Source organism: Miniopterus natalensis, chromosome 21, assembly GCF_054644295.1.
Source record: "Miniopterus natalensis isolate mMinNat1 chromosome 21, mMinNat1.hap1, whole genome shotgun sequence".
Taxonomy (NCBI): domain Eukaryota; kingdom Metazoa; phylum Chordata; class Mammalia; order Chiroptera; family Miniopteridae; genus Miniopterus; species Miniopterus natalensis.
The window spans coordinates 5,069,728-5,092,368 of record NC_142101.1 but is presented as its reverse complement, the minus strand read 5'-3'; the positions used below and the strand labels follow the sequence as shown (position 1 = coordinate 5,092,368).

At 42.3% G+C, this 22,641-nt stretch overlaps 1 protein-coding gene across 1 annotated transcript in view; it reads right to left on the bottom strand.

Annotated features, from left to right (window-relative positions):
• The window catches only part of B3GALNT2 (beta-1,3-N-acetylgalactosaminyltransferase 2), a 57,054-nt gene extending 36,814 nt beyond the window's left edge, over nucleotides 1-20,240 (bottom strand). Inside the window, exons 1-2 of the mRNA XM_087829069.1 lie at nucleotides 20,100-20,240; nucleotides 5,122-5,269 (exon numbers count right to left, since the gene is read on the bottom strand). Coding sequence (XP_087685195.1) covers nucleotides 5,122-5,269; nucleotides 20,100-20,211 — 260 coding nt within the window. The 5' untranslated portion in view covers nucleotides 20,212-20,240. The remainder of the gene's footprint in view (nucleotides 1-5,121; nucleotides 5,270-20,099) is intronic.
• Between the last annotated feature and the right edge of the window lie 2,401 nt (nucleotides 20,241-22,641).

The following is a 22,641-nucleotide window of genomic DNA, read 5'->3' as shown; positions in this document are numbered from 1 at the left end:
CTCATCACTGATGTTTTCTATCTCTCTTTCCCTCTCCTGTCTTCTCTCTGAAATCAATAAAGATACATTTAAAAAAAAATTAAATGACAGCCCTGGCCAGTGTGGTTCAGTGGTTAGAGTGCCAGCCTGCAGGGTCGTGGGTTCGATTCCTGGTCAAGGGCATGTACCTTGGTTGCAGGTCACTCCCTGCCCCTGGTTGGGGTGTGTGCAGGAAGTAACCAGTCGTCTCTCTCACATCCATGTTTCCCTTTCCTTCCCCCTCCCTCCCTTCTACTCTCTCTGAAAAAGCAATGGAAAAAATATTCTCAGGTGAGGATTAAAAAAAAATTAAATTACATAAACTTAAAATTAAATATATTACTAAAAACAAAGGAAATGAACACTCAAATTAACCATGTGTTAAATTATTTCACTACTGTCTCTGCTCTTGAGGTTTACATCCAGGAGCTCTGTGAGGTAGAAAGGTTATAATGGCAGCTACTTGTATCTTCGAAAACTGTGTCCAGAGATGTCACATGAGATGCCTGAGACTGGCCATGGTGGGAACACTTACACCAGAAACTGGCAAACACTACCAAGAAGAGTTTGATTTACTGTTTTGTTGATCATCTAGACTTAAAGTGATGGAGAAAATGTTAGTAACGCAGACGAAACTGCGTGATGTGACTGTAGCCATTCCATTGTGAACAACACAAAAAATTGAGGAAATACTCTTCCACTGTTCAAAACCTATTAATTGATTCAGCAAAGAAGTCCCTCACTTTACTGACTAGAGTAAAGCTGTCACTTTAGTCTTACTCTTGTCAGCACTACACTCTTGTCAACTGCACCCATAAGTTGGTTAGATACAAACGTCTAGCAGGCAATGAAAGCATTGTGAGAATCGACTGGCTGTGTGGACTTCACAATCAAGAGCATCGTGCATGTATATCAGTCAATGACATGCTGCACATCATTTACATCAACAAGGTTTATAACAAGCAGACTCATACATATAAACAGACTCCCCTCAGAGGGCCAGTGGGAAACATCTCCCGGCACACTGCCTGCAGGTACCTCAAACTCAACGTATCCACAACTGAGACTTCCCACGAACTTGCTCTTCTCATCTAGCATTTTATGTCTTGATGACTTCACTACTCTCCAAGTTAGAAGGCTAGCCATCATCCCAGACTCCTCCTCCTCTTTCCACACCCAATTACCTTATTTCATCATGAGGTTGCCACTTAGTTCAGCCCCTTGGCAGTTCTTGCCCAAACAGCTCTCATCCGTCCCCTTAACTCTCACTGCAAGGTTCTTCGTGACCTGGTTACTGCCCGCCTCCCAGTCACATGCCCTCCCTCCTTTTCTCTCTATGGTACCTGTCTCTCTGTTCCTCTTTCCCCGCTAGTGCTCTATCTCACACTCACCCACAAACACCCCCTTCCCCATAATCCCTGCATTCCAGTTACGCAGAACTGTTTTGTGGGGTTTCCCAAAACCTCCAGGCTATTTTATATCTATTTATATTACAACACATATAACATGTTATTACACAATTATATCTATTTCCTTCTACTAAACTTCAAGCCCCCATTAAAGACTCAGGCTATACTGTATCTATCCTTGTATTCTACCACACATTGTACACTACCCTATAGAGAAGACACTACTAAATACTTGTGAAATTGTTTTATCACAAAGGTTTTTAATTAAATAAGGTCCTTGAAATATATGTGGAGTCTGGCTCCTTCAATGAAATCCAAGATTTGAAAGTAAACCATAACCACAGAAATGCAAACACTTTTACTAAGGGCAAATTAAGGCACAATACCTTTCATAAACAAACAGCACTTAGAATAAAAGTATAAACAGAAATGAATAAATTTGCTAATTAAATTATTGCAGTTATTTACCAAATTTGTTTTTTTAAGCCATCTTAAATATACTCTTACTAGATCCACAAAATTACTCTGCCCCAGGGAGTTGTTTTTGGCTAATATATATTTTTATACAGGTATCTCATAAGTTTAATAAACAAATCACCAAACTTACTAAATTTAAAGCAAGAATGCTATGACGGCAAATAAATTACTGATGAGCACCTGAATGTTAACTGTGTTCACTCCACTCAGTCCTGAGTCACCCCTCAACAGCTGCTGAGTGCCTAACTCATGCCAGGTTAGGGTATAGGTACTGGGAAATATACATCAATCAAAAAAGGCTGAAGCTCCTATTCTCCTGAAAGTTATATTACAGTGGGGAAAGGCAATTTATAAATGTTCAACTAAATATAATGCACGTGCTAGCTGGTGATAAGCATTATAAAGAAAAATAGAGGGTGTGGGTGGAGGTGGAAGAGGGTGTAGGGGGGATAAATGGTGGTAAAAAACATATTAAAAATAATAAAACTGAGATATTAAAAAAAGAGAAAGAAAGCCAAGTAAGGGGAAACAGAGGTGGAATAGGGGTGGAGTGCTATTTAATGTGGGTCTGCCTGGTATGATAGCATCTAAGCAGACCTGAAGAAATTGAGAAAGTGAGCCATGAGGATATCCAGTGGAAGAGTGGAACAGGCAGGGCAAGTGCAAAGGCCCTGAGGCCAGAGCTCATGCAGTGCACTGAAAGTACAGTAAGGTGGCCAAGAGGGAGAAGTAGATGCAGATAAGGTCAAAGACCACAATAAAGACTTGATATTTCACTCTGAGCAATAAAAGAAGTCAATGGAGAGGTATGAGTAAAAAACTGACATAACTGACTAATTATAAAAGGATCATTCTGGCTGCTGTATGGAAAATAAACATAGAGGATCAAAGGTACAAGGAGCAAATTTAGATGAGGAGGCCTCTGTAATAATCCAGGTGAGAGGTAATAAGCCTAGGCCAGGATGGTAGCTCTAACCATAGTAGTAAATCTAAAGGTAGCACCAAGAAGATATGCTGATGGACTGGATGTGGCATGGGAGAGAAAGAATAAAGATAATACCATATGGTAGATTTTTAGAACTTCCTATTTCCCTGATGCCTCAACATCTTCACAAACAGGCTGTGAGCGTCCCACCCAAGTGATCAGCATCGTTAGGCTGGTTCCTGCCAAAGGTTCCCCTTGTTGCCCTCCCCTGGCTGTGACAGTGACATTCAAACACAACAATAAGATCCCCTTGCACCTTTTGCTTGTACAGCTGACCCCTGAACAATGCAGGGTTAGGAATGGTGATCCCAGTGCAGTCGAAAATCCATATATAACCTTTGACACCCCCAAAACTTAACTACTAATAGCCTACTGTTGACTGGAAACCTCAACAATAACATAAACAGTCAATTAACACATACTTTATATGTTATATGTATTATATACTGCATTCTTACAATAAAGGAAACTAGAAAAATGTTATTAAGAAAATCAGCCTGGCCAGGCATGGCTCAGCGGCTGAGTATTGACCGAGGATCCAGGCGATCAGGGTTCAATTCCTGGTCAGGGCACATGCCCGGGTTGCGGGCTCGATCCCCAGTCGGGGGCATGCAGGAGGCGACCAATCAATGACAATTCTCTCATCATTGATGTTTCTATCTCTCTCTCTCCTTTTCCTTTCCTCTCTCTGAAATCAATAAAGATATATTAAAAAAAAAAAATCATAAGGAAGAGAAAATACGCTTACAGTATTTGTTGAAAAAAAATCCATGTATAAGTGGACCTGCGCAGTTCAGATACCTGTTGTTCAAGGGTCAACTGTATACTCCAACATGACCCCCAATAAAGGTGCCTTCCCATAGGTCCTCACTCTGTCAGCTCCCTACTTGCCCAGCTGAGCCCACTCCCTAGACGCTCCTTTCCTATGGCCCCTGCATGGTGTGCTGTGCCTCCCTCTCTAGGACCTGAGTATCATAATCCTTTAATTTCATATGCCTCTCCCAATGTGATTTCTGTGGACATGGTGGATTGATTCTTAAAGACCCCACAAGGGGGACTTACTTCCCCATTCACAACACAAACACCAAGGTTTGGGTTTGAGCAACTGGCAGAGCAGGGCTATTATTTTCTGAGACGGGAAAGGCTACACAGGAAGAGCAGGTGTTGGAGGGGTTCTGATAGTGGTGGTAAGTCGGAGGCCTCTCATTTGCTGGGTAATAGGTTCCATTATCACTGTGACCATGAACTAAAGAAACCTGTCTTGAAAAGGAATGAAAGCTGCTATGAATAAGACAGGAAATCTATAAATGTTCACTGCTGGTGACAAGAAAATTCACAACTGCAATTCACCTGTATAGCTACTCAGTCACAAGTGTGACAGTTTAATGCAATCCTGAGAGGGCCCTTCTCTGCTTATCACCTACGTGTCTGCACATAACCCGAAGCGCAACCTTCTAGCTTCTCTCCCACTAATGCCTCGCTACATAATCTTCAGAGGTTGGTCTCACTGAGAAGACAAAAGCCTCCGGCTCCTAACCACTAACCAAGCCATCTAATGTCAACCTGGCATGTGCTACCAATGCTCCACCCTGGAAGGGTGGTCAGGAAGAGCATGGTGGATTACTCACACAGCAGATCACAACTAAAAAGTCTACAGAACTGCTATTCTAAACCAAATCCCCCCCTCCCCCCACACACACAAAAGCAACCAAACAAAAAAACCCAAGCAGCCCTAGCCGGTTTGGCTCAGTGGTTAAAGAGTTGGCGGGTGGACTGAAGGGTTCCAGGTTTCAAGGGCACATACCTCGGTTGCAGGCTCGATCCCCGGCCCCAAGCATGAGGCAACCAATCAATGTGTCTCTCACATTGATGTTTCTCCCTCTCCCTCTCCCTCTCCCTCTCGCTCTCTTTCTCTCCCCCCCCCCCCCCCCACTGTCTCAGAAGAGCAATGAAAAAAATATTCTTGGGTGAGAATAAAAAACAAAACCCAAGCAAACAAACTAGGGGTCTATAAATAGTAGGTCTATTAACCAATGACTATATTCTCCTCCGATTATCTTTTGACTTAAAACCCTGGTTAAACTTACTTTGGGGCTCAACTGTAAGGAGAAAAGCAAAACGAAATACCCATTTCTCCCAGGAAAAGAGGCGACATGTCTGAATTAACATCTCTGACTACTCATCTCTTTCTTGCTCAGTAAATCCCACAAGGTGCCAACTCAGAAAACCTACCGTTGACTTAGTGCAGGATGTTGTATTAAATGTTTCAGCCAGGTGCTTCTGATCACATTTCGAAGTTCATGGTTATTGCGAGCTGACAACACACCAACTACCACATCAAAGTGACTAGATTTCAACTGAGGAAACAGGGTCGATTGATCTAGAAATAAGCAACAACAAATTAGGCATGTCACATCTCAATTACTAAGTTCAATGTGTAACATAAAAATTTTTATTACAAAACAATATAAATATATGCTCATGTCTGTAGAAAATACAAATAAATAGAAAGGAGAAATAAATTTTAAAGCACCCATAAACCAACCATCCCGAGATAACTACTACTAACACTTTGGTGTCTTCCACATGTACTCATGCTCATGTAAGTAAATAAATTCTTCAGAACAAACAGGATGTTTAAAACAAGAACCAGTTTGGAAAGGCACTGTGGCATGAACTATAGAACAGTGGGCAGTAAGAGTCAATCAGGCCACAGTCAGAATCCTGGCTCTTTCACATTACTTATAAAAGTTACTTAACTCCTTGAACCCTCAGTTTCCCTAACTATGAATGGGCAAAACAATACTTCTCATGGAGTTGTAAATTAAATGAGATAATGTGTATAAAGGTCCTGGTTTTGGGACCAGGCAAATAGTAGGCAACTAACAACAACAAAAATATACTTTCAAAGGTGAAGTCCTACCTTAATATAAGTTAATAGGTTTGGGAGATGAAGCTGAAAGACTCCCGTGCTGGGAAGTAGAACCCTTATTAACATCAATAAATTCTACAGCCAGCAAACCCTTTATCACTTACTAAATATTCAAAAGAATAAAGGAGGGAAAGCAACATTTCTAGAAAAAAAAAAATCAAGTGACAAGTCATGCAAATGGCTCATTTTTTACTGTCATAAGGTCTAATGGGCAAGATTACATTTTAAAAATGTGTCCTTAGAAAGAAGACAGAAGGGAAAGATACTTTGTCTTTTTTTTGTCATCAGTTTCAAAGCTTGAGAGCCATGGGCTTATAAATAGCTCTGATGAGGGATCCATTTCATCTCTTTCTCCAATGGTGGGAACTGATCCAAAAATGTTTCCAACAATAAATTACTGAAGGCCAGAGATCTTTACTACCATAAATGCAATGTTTTTATGTGCCACAGGATCTAAGTATTCAGTCAAAAGACAACAAAACATGTTGACATTTTTTTTCAAAGGACGAATTAAAATAATAAAAAAACAAATCTGGGGACAGATTCTTCTAATAGGATAATTTAAGGGCATTACATTGTAACAACTAAAGGAATACATGAATTTTTGTGTAGATACTTTATTTTCCATAATAAGCATGTTTCTTAAAAGGTACTTCAATTCTAAATGGAAGAGATACTTACTTCACTGTACCATGAATCTTGCACTAAAACAAATTCTTCTAAAACGGCACAATTTATCTTTAATGTAAATCCAGATTTTCACGGATTAAGCTTGCTTATTTATTAACAGGCCATATTTATCGAACACCTCCTATGTACTAAGTACTGTGTATAGAGTATCATTTTAATGCTTTGCATGCAGAGTATCATTTAGGGTTCACAATCCTATGAGGCAGGGAGTTTAGGCTCCTTGTTATACACACAATGAAACACACAGAATTTAGTAACTTCCCCTTACTCAAGCAGCTAGCAAATGGCTGGGCTAAGGTTTAAGCCCAGCAACCTACCTGCATTCTTCATCCCTATTCTACTCCATAGCCATGAAGCTTCTGCAGGTCATCCGAGTCCAAATTCTGATCTTTTACCCATAACACCAGTTCAAGAGGTGAATTAGTGATGAGTGAATCGCTGAAAATACTGGTGAGCACTTTAATTTTTTAAATTCACAGCCCAGGAACATATTTTTCTCAGATATAACTACATAATGAACTATATAACTATATGTATAACTATATTTATATAGCTACTATATGTATAACCATATAGCTACTATATATGTATAACGACATTTATATAGCTACTATATGTATAACTATATTTATTAGCTACTATATGTATAACTATGTTTATATAGCTACTATATGTATAACTATATTTATATAGCTACTATATGTGTAACTATATTTATATAGTTACATAGTTATATAGTTCATTATATAGTTATACCTGAGAAAAATATGTTCCTGGGCCATGAATTTAAAAAATTTAAGTGCTCACCAGTATTTTCAGTGATTCACTCATCACTAACTCACCTCTTGAACCGGTGTTATGGGTAAAAGATCAGAATTTAGACTCAGAATTTAGACTAACCCTAAATGAGTGTGAATTTGAAGAGTAATTTAAATGCTTATGTAATATTTGTAATGATACCTCATGCTCCTCCTTCACAGAGAAATATTAATAGTAAGTACATTTTTGTGACAGGAGGGAGACAACTGTAGTAACCGGACATATCTGACACTAATTCCATAGTCAACATACTGCATAGATAGTATCAGTAAGAAATTATTTAAATTCCTTGTACCTCAGTTTCCTAATCAGAGAAAACGAATACCAGAAAATACTCTATTTCACCTATTTCAAAATGTCTTCTCAAAAGATTAAAAGCTGTAGAAGAGCAAAAAGCCTAAATATCTCATTTATCTGACATCAGAAAACAAGGTTGCTACACAAAGTGCAATTTCAGAATAAGTGAAACATCCCTTTAAAGGCTAAACATCACTACCTTGTTTTGATGGATAATCAAAATAAATCTTTTAAAAATGGATCACACGAAACATAATTTAACCCTTTCCTGATGATAAAATCTTCATGAACAATTTCTCAAATGAATCCCTTTCTCGTCATTAATTCCAGCCACTGCTTCAGTTCAGACTTTTCTCTTTCACCTGGGCCATTACAAGGGTGTCCTAATGGCTCCTCCCTGACTTCTCATATGACTCCAAATCAAACAAGCATTTTCTAAAAATAAATCACAAATAATTAAACATGGCGATAACCACGAGGCACGAGAAAATCCCATGGATTATGGCTGTAAACTACCTTCTGTTCTCACTCCACCTGTCTCTGCCCCTGCCAACCCTTCCTGCCTCCAGCCATGTCTAAACTGCTTCTGTTGAACTGCTTCACTTCACAAGCATTTCTCCTCTCACAGAAGAGGGTACATGGCAGATTTGGGCTTTTGAGGGAACGTTTACTTCTACATAAACTGAAAAACAGGTTTCTAAAGACTCAACCAAAAAACTGTTAGAATTAGTAAATGAATTCAGTAAAGTTGTAGGATACAAAATCATTTTTGTATACTGGCAAAAATCAGTTGTATTTCTATACACTAACAAACTATCAGAAAAAAAATTAAGAAAATAATCCTATTTATAAATACATCAAAAAGAATAAAATACCTAGGAATAAATTTAACCAAGGAGGTGAAAGACTTGTACACTGAAAACTATAAGGCACTGATAAAAGAAACTGAAGACACAAATAAGTGGAAAGATATTCTGTGCTCATGGGTTGCAAGAAATATTGTGAAAATGTTCATATTACCCAAAGCAATCTCACAGATTCAACGCAATTTCTATCAAAATTCCAATGGCAATTTTTATAGAAATATAACCAACAATCCTAAAATTTGTATGGAACCACAAAAGACTCTGAATGGCCAAAGCAATCTTGGCTGGAGGCGCCATACACCCTGATTTCAAACTGTATTACAAAGGTACAGTCATCAAAACTGGTATTAGCATAAAAATAGGTAGATCAATGGAACAGAATAAATAGTCCATGGGGAAACTCACGTATATGTGGTCAATTAATTTATTACAAAGGAACAAAGAACATACAACGGGGGAAAAAGTCTCTTCAATAAATGGTTCTGGGAAAACTGGACAGATACATGCGAAAGAATAAAACTGAAACACTACCTTACACCATACACAAAAAGCAATTCAGAATGGATTAAAGATATGAACATAAGACCTGAAACCACAAAACTCCTACTAGAAAACATAGGCAGTAAGCTCCTTGACATTGGCCTTGCTGATGATTTTCTGTATTAGACACCAAACACAAAGGCAACACAAGCAAAAATAAACAAGTGGGACTACACCAAACTAAAGTTTCTGCACAGCAAAGGAAACCACAGCAAATGAAAAGGTAACCTACTGAGTGGGAGAGAAAATTTGTAAATCATGTATCTGATAAGGGGTTAATATTTAAAATTAATATAAGGAACTCATACAACTCAAACAAAAACAAACAAACCCCACAACAATTCAATTTAAAATGGGCAGAGGGTTTGCTCTCCCTCTCAGGACCTGCCTTCCCTTCTCTTCCCTCTCAGGAGTGTATCTTTACTTTTCTCTCCTAAATTCTAAGGGTCCCCACGAGACTTGCAACCAGGGGAGCAGCAGACAGTGGCAGCTTGTGAGGCCAACCCTCTGAACCTGTCTCCAAGGCCTGCTTTCCCTGACTTTTCAGTGAGCTGAGAGGAGCCCTGCCTTGGCTCACTTTTTTTTTAATTACAGTTTCCTAAGACTGAGAAAATAATATATTTTTGAATAATACATCTCTAACCTTCTTAAAATTTTTCCCTTTTATTGAATTTATTGGGGTGACACTGGTTAACAAAATTATACGTTTCAGGTGCACAATTCCACAACACATCGTATGTACACTGTATTGTGTTCACCATCCCAAGTCAAGTCTCCTTCCATCACCATTATTCCCCCCTTTATCCTAGTCCACCTACCCTCTTAGCAATCACCTTGTAGCAATCACCACACTGTTGTCCATGTCCATGACTATTTTCCCTTTTTTCTCAATCCCTTCACACTCCCCAACCCAGCTGCTCCCCCTGCCCCCCAGCTGTCAACCTGCTCTCTATCTAGGAGTCTCTTTCTCTATTTGCTTGTTAGTTCATTTTGTTTAGTCGATTCCACATGAGGGATATCATACAGTACCTGTCTTTCTGACTGGCTTATTTCACTTAGCATAATACTCTCCAGGTCCATCCATGCTCTGGCAAAGAATAAAATTTCCTTCTTTTTTATGGTCAAGTAGTATTCCACTGGATAAATGTACCACAGCCTTTTTAATCCACTCATCTACTGATGGGCACCTGGACTGCTTCCAAATCTTGGCTGTTGTAAATACCGCTGCAATAAACATAGGGGTGCATATATTCTTTCAAATTAGTGTTTTGGGTTTCTTAGGATACATTCCCAGAAGTGGAATTGCTAGGTCGTAAGGCCAAGTAAGGGAACTCTATACTGCCTTCCACAGTAGGTACAACCATCTGCATTCCTACCAGTAATGCAGGAGGGTCCCTTTTCTCCACATACTCTCTACACTTGTGTGATTTATTGATGACAGCCACTCTTGACAGGTGTGAGGTGATCTCATTGTGGTTTTAATTTGCATTTCTCTGATGATTAGTGATGTTGAGCATCTTTCATTTTATTTTTGTTCCTCTTTTATTTCTGATATTACTTATTTGGGTTCTCTTTTTTTTTTTAGTCTGGTTAAAAGTTTGTCCATCTTGTTTATCTTTTCAAATAACCAGCTCTTGGTTTTGATCTTTTGTATTGTCTCTTTAGACTCTGTATCATTTATTTATGACCTAATCTTTATTATTTCCTACCTTCTACTCACTTTGGGCTTTATTTGTTGTTCTTTGTCAAGTTCCTTTAAGTGTCAAGTTAAAACTGTTTATCTGAACTTTTTCTTTTTTCTTGAAATAGTCCTTTTAGGACTGCTTTTGTGTGTCCCATAGATTTTGGGGTGTTTTGTTCTCATTTTCATGTGTTTCAAGATTTCTTATGATTTCTTCCTTGATCCCATTGTTAACTCACTCATTGTTTAAATAACATGTTATTTAGCCTCCATGTCTTTTTGTGTTTTTCAGTTTTTGTCTTGTGATTGAGTTCTAGTTTCATAACATTATGGTTAGAGAAGATGTTTGATATGATTTCAGTCTTCTTAAATTTATTGAGACTTGTGTCCTAACATGTGGTCTATTCTAGAAAATATTCCATGTGCACTTGAGAAAAAAGATTTTGCTGCTTTGGGCTGAAATGCTCTGAAAATATCAATTATATCCATATAACCTAGTGTGTGATTTAAGGCCACCATTTCTTTGTTGATTTTCTGTATGGAAGATCTATCCATTGATGTCAACAGGGTGTTTAAATCCCCTACTATGACTGTATTACTGTCAATCTTTCCCTTTATGTTCAAGATTTGCTTTACATACTTAGGTGCTCCTAGGTTGGGTGGATAAATTTTTACAAGGGTTACATCCTCCTGTTGGATTGTTCTCTTTATCCTTAGGTAGTGTCCTTCTTTGTCTCTTCTTTGTTTTGGTCCATTTCTCAGATATAAGTATTGCAACCCCAGCTTTTCTTTTCCCATGCCATTTGCATGAAATACCTTTTTTTTCATACCTTTACTTTTAGTCTGTATCTTTTGTACTGAGGTTAGTCTCTTATAGACAGGATGGGTCATGTTTTCTTATCCATTCAACTTAATTGGATCATTTAAGCCATTTACATTTAAAGTGATTATGGATAGGTATTTATTGCCATTTTATTCTTTAAACCATGTTCCTGTTTTTTTATTTATCATCTTCTTAAAGAAGGTTCTTTAACATTTCTTACAATACTCATTTGGTGGTAATGAACTCCTTTAGTTTTTTCCTGTCTGGGAAGCTTTTTAATTCTTCAATTTTAAATGATAGCCTTGTTGGGTAAAGTATCTTGTTGGTAGGCCCTTATTTTTCATTGCTTTGAATACTTTATGCCAGTCCCTTCTGGCCTGAAATGTTTCTGTTGAGAAACCAGCTGTTAGTCTTATGGGGGAGCTCCCTTATAGGTAACTTCCTCCTGCAGCTTTTATGATTCTCTCTTTGTCCTTAATTTTTGCCATTTTAATTATGATATCTCTTGGTGTGGCCCTCTTTTGAATTCATCTTGTTTGGGACTCTCTGTAATAACTGGACTTGTGTGTCTTTCTCCTTCACCAGGTTAGGGAAGTTTTCAGTTATTTATTCAAACAGATTCTGGAAATCTTGCCCTCTTCTCCTTCTGGTATCCCTATGATGTGGATGTTGTTACACTTCATGTTGTCCCAAAAGTTGTCTAAACTCTCATTTTTTTGTGGGGGGGGGGGGATTTTTTCTCTTTGCTGCTCTGGTTGGGTGTTTTTTCCTACCTTGTCTTCAAAATCACTGACTAGTTCCTCTGCTTCATCCAACCTCCTGCTTATTCCTTCTAGTGTATTCTTCATTTCAGATATTATATCCTTCATTTCTGACTGGTCCTTTTTTATGGTTTCTATGTCCCTTTTCATGCCACTGTAGGTCTCACTAAGTTCCTTGAGCAGCCTTACAACCATTTTTTTTAACTCTGTATCTGATTGCTTGCCTCCATTTCATTTAGCTCTTTTCTAGAAATTTCTCCCGTGCTTTCATTTCGGCCTGTTTCTTTGTCTCCCCATTTTGCCTGCCTCTTTGTATTTGTTTCTATGTATTAGGTAGATCTGCTGTGAGTCCCAGTCTTTGTGGGGTGGCCTTATGTAGTAGGTGTCCTGTGGGGTCCAGTGGTGCAGTCTCCTTGATCACCTGAGCCGGGTGCTCCAGGAATGACCCTTATGTGGGTCATGTGGGCCCTCCTGTAATAATTGATTTTTTACTACTATCGGCCAATTTGTGTGTGGGATCAACCCTTATGCTGGCTGACTGTGAGGCTCAACCCAACCATGGCATGCAAGCTGCTCTACAGGTGCTAACAACAGGGAATGGAATCAGTCTCAGTAGGGTTTTGTGCCAGCTGAGATTTCCCTTTGGATACACCACTTATGAAGCTTATTAGATCCTGCTCAGATGTTGTCTGAAGCTGGCTACTGGGTACGTTGGTTCTAGGCCTCTTGGGAGGGACTCAATGCAGGCCAATGTCAGAAGCTGCCTGTGACTGGCCCTCTGCAACCTGCTTGGAGCTACAAGCAATACACAGTTTGTGGCTGCCTCTGCTGGGTCTGGATGCATGTGGAAAGGACCAAATTGGGCACCAAGGCTGGCTTTTACTATCACTGGGCCTAGGGGCAGGTCAGCAAAAGTCCCAAGGCACCCCGAGATCCACCCCGCCTGCCATCTGCCTGTTAGGCTCAGTTACTCAAAGAGCCTCTGGCTGACCTCCTCAGCAAGGCGTAAGCTCTGCATGGTGGGCCAATTACTTCCCCCCAGCTGATGTTGCACAGAGAGGAATGTTCCACTCAAAAAAGATGGTGTTTTGGATATGGGAGAATGACTTAGGACAGAGATTCTGGCAGCTGTACCTCAGCTCTCCCCCCAGAGCCACAAAACCCTCTCTCTCCTCACGTGATTCTAGTCCACTTCACCCTCTCTCTTCTGTAGCCCTGGGTGAGTGGCTGCATAGGAAATTTTGTTGCCCTTTCAGAGGGTACCTGTGTCTCAAGTGGGCTCTCATCCCTCCCTGGCAGAAATCCCACTGCTTTTCAGAGCCAGATAATATGTAGGTTCCTCTTCCCAGCTCTGGTGCTCTGGGCTCAGGAGCCTGGTTTGGGATTTAGACCCACAGGGGAACCCTTGCAGCTGATCTATCCCTTCAGAACCTCAGCCACTGACTATGGGTGCGGGGCCAGCCCTTTACACATTTCCACCCTTCCTACCAGTCTTGATGTGGCTTCTTCTGTAAATCTTTGGTTATAAGATTTCTCTTCAGGTAGTCTTCAGTTGGTTATTCAGGATGATTGTTCTATAACTTAGTTGTAATTCAAGTTTGGTCCAGGAGTGTAGCTTCTACCTACTCTGCCGACAACTTGGACCTCTTGGCTTACTTCTTTCCTCTGGAATTTCTTTTCTTTTTTTAATTTTTAAAAAAATATATCTTTATTGATTTCAGAGAGAGGAAAGGAGAGGGAGAGAGAGACAGAAACATCAATGATGAGAGAGTCATTGACTGAGCCCACAACCCAGGCATGTGCCCTGACCAGGAATCGAACCCCAATCGCCTGGATCCTAGATCAAAGCTAAACCGCTGAGCCACGCCTGGCCGGGTTCCTCTGGAATTTCTGGAGAGCCAAAGCAGCCCTGCCTAGACTCTCTTCTGTTGCTTCTTCTACCCTAAGTCCTTCCTTTGTTTCACAATCCCCCCCTTTAGTAAACGTGTTCTCAAAAGCACCTGGCCTTGTGCTGTGAAATCTTTCCCACATGAAGTCAAGAACCCACACACCACAGGCCAGCCAGAGGCAGACCTGCTCTCGGCCTGGTTCCTGTCTAGTAACAAAATGATGAAGCAGGAAGAGAGGAGCCTTGGTCCATGATGCTCAGAGAGCTCACCTTACCCCATGTCTTTTCTGTACCTTCTATCTCAGACTTTGTGGACAAGAGAGAGAAATAAATACTTTGCTTAAGCCAAAAATAAAAATAAAAATAAAATAAAAATGGGCAGAGGATCTGAATAGACATACACCCAAAGAAGACATACACAGGGCCAACAGGTATAGGAAAAGATAGATGTTCAACATCATTAGACATGAGGGAAATGCAAATCAAAACCACAATGAACTATCACCTCACACCTGTCAGAATAACTATTACCAAAAGACAAGAAATAACAAATGGCGAGCCTGTGGGAAAAGGGTAACATTGGTGTGATTGAAACATTGGTGTAGCCACCATACCAGTTCCTCAAAAACTTAAAAAATAGCAATTTTACTTCTGGATATTTATCTGAAGGAAATAAAAACACTAACTTGAAAAGATATATGCACTCATGTTCATTTACAATAGCCAAGACACAGAGATAACCTAAGTGTCCATCAATGGGTGAATAGATAAAGAAAATAGGTTACATATACACAATGTAATATTATTCAGGCATAAGAAAGAATGAAAACTTGCCATATCTGACAACAAGGATAGACCTTGAGGACATTAAGCTAAGTGAAATAAGTCAGGCAGAGAAAGACAAATACAGTATGATCTAACTTATATGTAGAATCTAAAACAAACAAACAAAACCACTGAACTTGTATACTTGGTATTAGTGATAGAACATATGGGTGGTTGCCAGAGGCAGGGAGTGGGGGTGGGCAAAATGAGTGAAGATGGTCAAAAGGTACAAACTTCCAGTTATAAAATAAATAAGCCATAGGATGTAATATATGAATGGTGACTATAATTAATATTATTTGAATATCTGAAAGTTGCTCAGAGAGTAAATCCTAAAAGTTCTCATCACAAGCAAAAAATTTTTTAACCATGTACGGTAATGGATGTTAATTATACATATTGTAGTGATCATTTTGCAATATACATATATGTGGAATCATTATGGTGTACATCTGAAATATAATTTCAATTATATCTGAATTTTAAAAAATAGGTTTCTTCTACCACATACCATCAATGTATATCAGTCTGACACTGACTGGTGAGTACTGTGTTACATGGTATAAGACCCAAAGTGAATGCTTGATAAACACCTGTGTAAGAAAGCCCACATTCCTACCTCCCCTTCCAAAATTTGACTCTATACTTTCCTTGCCTGCTGTTATAAGTATAGGATACCTAGTTTGATGCTGGTGTCTGAAAACAGGAGAAAAAACTAAGAAATAAACATGTGACAAAAGACAATGACAATTCATAGAAGCAATGCAAATAGCCTACAAACCTATGGAAAAAATGTTCAATTTCACTAGGAATACAGTTTGAATCAGAGCAGTAAGATAACAGTTTTCTCCTACATTCACACTGACAAATATCTTAAGTGACGATACCCAAATGATTAGTATTTCAAGGAAATAGCTACTCTCCTGTCTGCTGGTAAGAATGTAATTTTGCAGAGTCTTCTGCAGGATAATTTGTCAATACACAGCAAATACCTCAGAACTGTACAACCTTTTTGTCCAGCAATTCCAGGTCTAAGAACATATTCTAAAGAAATAATCAGGACCTCACTAAAAGATCTATATTCATCATAGGGTCACTTTATTGATAATGAACCACCGCATCCTGCACTGTGTGGCTCAGTTGGTTGGGGCATTGTCCCGAGCACCAGGGGGTGCTGGCTGGGCTCAATTCCCAGTTGGGGCGAGTGTGGGAGGCAGCTGATCAATGTTGCTCTCTCACATCGATGTTTCTCTCTCTCTATTAAAAAAAAAGTGAACTGCAAACTATGTAAGTGTACAAATACAAGATTATGTAAATAAATTACGGTTGGTCTATCTATGTGCTAGACTACTATATAGCCATTAAAATTATGTTGCAAACATATCACGGAATATTGTTCTACATCATATTCAGTAAGACAAGTGAGCTGTAAGAATTAGGTACATACTGCATGGCTCCACTTACATAAAATATAAATGTAGGCAAATCTCTGCCATTAAAGATCAAGACAGGGTTACCACTCTCTGCAGTGAGAGGATGGAGCAGGAAGGGAGCTTCTGACTGTTGGTAGTTTTCTTGTTTTTAATTTGGTGCTGATTAATTGGGTGTATTCAGTTTGTGAAAATATATCAAATTGTACATTTACATGCACTTTTCTGAATGTATATTATACATCAATAAAAATTTTAAAAAATACTAATTTCCCCCAAACATTTATTATATGTGAATTCAAAAACTGTCTGGTATAGATAATTTTTCCTTTTTTTCTTAAATAATTTCTAACTTTCCTACAAAGAACGTGGTTTATAAGAAAAAAACTTAGAACATAAGGTTATCATGGAATGTGAACAGAAGATCTGTAAGTGACAAATTCACTCATACTTTCCCAGTTTTAATCTCTTGATTCATTCCTTCAAATTACTAAGCACCTCCTATATTCACTGTTCTAGATGGCAGATATATAGCAAAATCCAGTGTCGAGAATTAAAACCCTACAGAAGATCCCTACACAACGACCTTGTCTTTGTTTATACATCATACATCCTGAGAGTCTGGCAATGCACAAGGCTCTGCACTGAAACTGGGCATCCAAAAGCTTACTGAAGACTATGGGAGACTGACTTCAAAACTGATTGCTCCAAATAGGCCCAAGGATTATTAAAACTCAGACCAAAATTGTCAATCTCACGTGCATGGTCTCAGAGGACATCTATCGCAAGTAGGCAAAAATCCTGAAAATGAGGAAATCATACAAGTTCATCACAGGTCTATCAATATGGACAATCATCATGCACATTGCCAGCATGCCCTCGACAATTTCAGCACCTCCCAACACACCTCACTAGCAAAGGCATCAGCCACCACGATTCTGCCGTCCCCTCTAAAATTCATGGAGTGTTTACTAGGAATCAGGCACTGTTCTGGCTGTTTTATTAATTGAATCTTCACAAAAACCCTTGAGGTCATCATTTTCTAAATAAGGAAACAAGCACAGACAAGATTAGCATATAGGGATTATTTTGGATGAACCAGCCCCAGGCAAAACTGCAGAACAAGCTCAATTTGTCTTTGGCCTCTACTTGCCCCATGTCTGTTTTAATCAGACAGAATGTGAGTACCTGGAGAGCAGGGACTATGTATCTAGCACGAGACATAGCCCTCTAAGCAATTGTTGAATGGATATGCTTTTTTCCAAATATCCTAGACAGAGAAGCCTTTTTTGATCAAATCATTTTTCTAAATTAACGTTAAAAAAGTCCTCCTAATGCATCACCCCAAACTAGTATGTTATAATCAAGATATCCTATATCTAACTATATGCTCTAGTCCAATGGCTGTCTCCACCTCCATGGATTTCACAGGAGACCTACTTCTTCACCAGTGAGTCAATGCATTAGAAAAGTACCAGGTGCAAACATGACTCACTTCATCCAGGTCCGTGCTCAACTGTCACCTCTTCAGAGGCCTCCCCCGACCTCTCTATTTAAAACAGCAGCACAGCATTCTCCAACCTCTTACACTGCTTTTCTGTTGTTGCTGCAGCACTTATCACTACCCCTGTGATATTTAATAATTATTTCCTATGTTCTGTCCTCCCTTCTAAATTGTAAACTGCATGAAGGCAAGGACTTTATCTTGATTCTGCTGTAACTCCACACCCACAACAGGACACAGTAGACTCGCAAATATGTGCTGAATCAACGGCAAGTCAGAGGGCCTTTTTTAACATTCAGGGAAAGTAAATCTCCCTTTCAGAAAATACTGCTCAGACTTAATGAGACTGGAGACAAAGAGGCAGGAGAGAAAAAGAGAATAAAAACAAGTCTGATAACGTTAATTCAAGGGAAGAACATTTCATAAAATATCGGGTTTTCTCTCCTACTTTAGGCTTAAGGCATTAGGGGGTGAAATGCAAAAATGCCCACATTTTAGTTTAAACACGGTGACAACACAATGGGGAAGAGAGTTGTGGGAAATTTCAGCACTCATGGTGCTTCTGCTGTTTTTAGTTCTGAAAGTACCAAAAGTACATAAGGAAAATCAGGACTGTCAGGTTTCATTTGGATTTAATAACTCTAGTTTACTTTCTAACCAGGTACACAATATCCATTAAAGTAAAATCTATATAACTAGTGCTGAGTCCTCACCTCAGCCGTCCCTTTTCAGGGCCTACCTCCCAGTTTCCTGTCATCCAGCCTGGTCTACCTGGGTGGCATGGGGGCATCACCCAAACACTCAGGGAGGGAGACAAACATCTCAAACTAAGAAACTGAGGGGAAGACCCAGTAAATTTTAAGCTTGAAGGCGGAGTTTTGCTTGTTTACAGAGCCCAAGTGACTGTTAAGGTCATAAATATACTAAGGACTCTCTGCAAGAAAATTCCAGGACAGCTCTCTAATCATACAAAACAACAAAGACACCTGTAAAATGAAAACCCAGCAAAAGTTAAAAAGATTACATACATGGCACCCTTTCCTCAGCTCAGTCTACAAAAACCCAAAGCCCAAAAGTCCTAACCTGTTAAAAGGTTAAATTCCCTGTAACACTGCCCTTTCACTACGTCGTTTAACTAGTACTTTATTCAGATGCCACAAACAGCCTTTTCAAAGAGCCTGTGGTTTGTCTAATAATAAAAGATTTTAAAGGCTGTTAGCAGCATAAAGAAGCCCAAATATAACCATGAGATTGCTTTGAGGACTGCCGAATTAGTTTCTATACTTTCTGTTACAAGTTAAGGCATAGCTCCATCTCAGGACCGCAAATAGTCGATTCAAATTTTTAAAACTTTTGGACAAGGGAACAGCTGTTTGGGGTAGAGTGGTAAAAAAAAATTCCCACGTAGTTAAAAAAAGAAAACGATTACCTCATTTTTAAAAGAGCCTTCGAGGCGTTTTTTTTTTAAAGGTCCTAGGGCACAACCTTAAAAAAGAAACACCGGGAAACCCTAAGCAGTGCTCAGGGCGGTGGAAGCCACTACCCACCAGCCCCAGCGGGCACCCGCCACGGGCGGGGTCCCGTCCGCGAGGGGACGCGAGCAGGAAGCAGCCCCCCCCCCCGGGGGTCCCGAGCCCCCGCGCGGCCGTTCCCACGCGCCCAGCGCACAGGTGCGCCTCCGCCGCCGCCCGAGCTCGCGTCCAGGCTTGTTTGGCCGACTCCCATCACAGTTTCACAGATACAAGACGCAGTCCACTCCTGAAGCAAAGTTGCTCCTTAAAAGCAAAGCCCAGCCACCTTCCAACACGCGCGCGGACATTCCCGCAGCAGTAAAGCCCGGTCCGGACCGAGCGAGACCGACAGCTGGGGGCGGAACCTAGAGACCCGGTGCCGAGCCGCCAGCGGCCGCAGGACACGGGGGCTCCGCTCCCGGCCGGCGGGCGGCTCCGGCCCGGCCCGGGCGGCAGCAGGGCTCGCGGTGCGGGCACCGGCTCGGCGCCGCGAAGGAAGAGGCGAGGGGACGGCGGCGGGGCGCGCACTGACGGGAGCGCCCTCGAGTTTGCCCGACTTGAACGCCCGCGGCTGGACAGGGCCCGCGGCGCGGCCCGTGCCCCCGACGCCCGCCCGCGACCCGCCCGGCGGCACGGCCCTCACCTGCGGGGTGGGCGGCGGAGGCGCGCGCGGGCGGCGGGGAGCGCAGCCGCAGCCAGAGGTGCAGCGCGGCCCCGAGCACGCACGGGCACAGCAGCACCAGCCAGTTTCGCATTGGCCGCCCCCGCCAGCCCCACCCCGCGCCCCCGTCGCGCGCCGGGCTCTCCCGCGTCCCGCCGGAGGGCAGGGAACCTGCAAACGGGGCGGCCAAAGCCCTCGCGACCGCGCCAGGTGCGCCCGCCGCCGTCTAGGTTCCTCTCCGATCCCGCGCCTCCGGCTCCCTCAGACCGCCGGCGGCGGCTGGGCGGCTGGAGCCCCGCCCCTCCGCCAGGCTCACCCCTCCGGCCCCGCCCTCCTCCTCTCCCGCGTGCCCCGCCCCTTCCCTCGCGTTTCCTCCCGCTCCCGCCTGCCAGCCGGGAGCTGAAGTTCCGCTCCGGGCCCAGGAGGGCGGCGCACCAGTGACCCCCGAGGCTCGGGAACTACATTTCCCAAAAGCCCACTCTCTGGCTTGCGTCACTCAGAGGCCCTGGGGCGAGCGCGAGGCGCCGCACTGAGCATGCGTATCCATTCTCACGCCTGCTCCTTCGCTCCCTCTCCCCCGACGGCTGAGGGGGCGGGGCCGCCGGGAACGCGCTCCGCGGCGGACCCGCGGGGGAGGTTGGCGCGGCGCAGGCGGCGGCCGAAGGCGCTGAGGGTGCCTCCGCTCTCCGGTCGCGCACGGGGCTGCCTTCTGCGCGAGGCGGGGTCCCGCTGGTGTGTCTTCTGCCGGAAGAGGCGCCCGATGCCGCGTGTCCGCCGTGAACCTTCCAGTGTTGGTCCCGGTGCGGCGCAGACCGGCCCCGGCCGCCCTCCGGGAGCTCGGGAGGAGGGGCCGCGCTCGGGGACCGCGCCGGGCGGAGGGCCGCGGGCCGGGTTGCGGCGGGCGCTGCGGGGCGGGCGCTGCGGGGCGGGCGGCGGGGCGGGCGGGCCCCAGGTGGGGTGCTGCCCGCGAGCAGCTGCGCGCCCCGGGGGACCCCCGCTGGCCCCGCGCGCGGGCCCGGGTTGAGGCGCGTTAGGGGGAGGCCGTCAGGGAAGGATGAAAATGGGTGCCCGCTCGTGGCTTTTTGTTCAGTTTCACAAGTTCTCGCAAAAGTCTTGGTTGAAAGCCACAGAAAATCCACTTCAATCAAACAGACTTAAGGGGAAAATGGCAATTAATTCAAGTAACTGGAGAGGCCCGGAGAGAGCTCAGGCACTGTCAGTACCATAGTTTCATTGAATGGCAATTTAATTTCAGCAAGATTATTCTCTAAAACTGTCTGTACTACATTTAATTTTAAAATCTGTTTTGGTTTAATAGTTGTATAAAAGTTATAAGCCTAAAGAGTTTATACTAAATGTTTATACTTTAGTAAAATAAAAATAAGTTAACTGATACTGTGTCAGAAATCAATTTTTTCCTATAAAGAGATTTGTATGTTTATTAGTTTTCGCTACGTAACCAATTATTCCAAAACTCTTAAAACATCAATAATAATTATCTCAATTGCTGTGGGTCAGGAGCTACGTTCTGGTTCAGGGTCTCCCACGGAGCTTCAGGGCGCTGTCAGCTGGTGCTGCGGTCATCTGAAGGCCTGACCGGCCCTGGGGTCTGTCCCCTGGGTCGCTCGCTTACCCGGCTGCCAGGTGGGTGCTGCCTTCGGCCTCCCTAAGTAGGTCTCTGCAGTGAGCTGCTTAGTGTCCCGGCACCAGGGCAACTTGCTTCCCCAAGAGCTGGAGACCAGTGCGGAAGCTGCAGGGCCTTTTATGATGAGTCCCTGGAAGTCACAGCACTGTCACTTCTGCACTATTTATTGGTCACACAGATCAACCCTGATTCACTGTGGGGGAGGCCACCAAGGGCGTTCATACCAGAGGCCAGGATCATTTAGGGTCACCTTCGAGGCCTGCTACCAGAGTATATTATGCAAATTTAGTTATGCATAATATTATGCAAACACTACTGTTTCTAAACAGTTTGGGGAGTCTTTAGGGCCCCTACATATTCTTCATGGCCCCTAATTATCCTGGAGACAAGGAAACAATTTTTCCTTCTTGTAGGAAATACGGAATTAGCAGGCGGTGATCATCGTGGCTCTTGCACAAATGTCACCAAGATCTGTGTGCCCCATTCCCAGGTCATTGTTTATGTCTCAATAAGGAAGAATATGAATGTTTACAAATTTCTTGTTATAAATTCTTTGTTTAGGAACTATGCTGACCTACTTTCTCCACTTCAATTAAAGAAATTGTCAAGAAAGTAATGATTAGTTGTCACTAAAGGAGTCCTGCTTTTTATCCTAAAGAAAGGTAGTAAAAGGTCTTTTTTGATACTCTGAAATTTTTTCATTTTGGATTAAAGAACTATGAGTTAGCCCCAAAAGGAATAATCTCTAACTTAGGCAGATGCATTCATTCAGCAAATACAGCACTTTTGTAGGTAACTTGGGATAAGTCAATGAACAAAACAAAGATCCCTGTCCTGTGGTGATGGGGCAGGGGTGGACTACAGACTACAGATGTAATA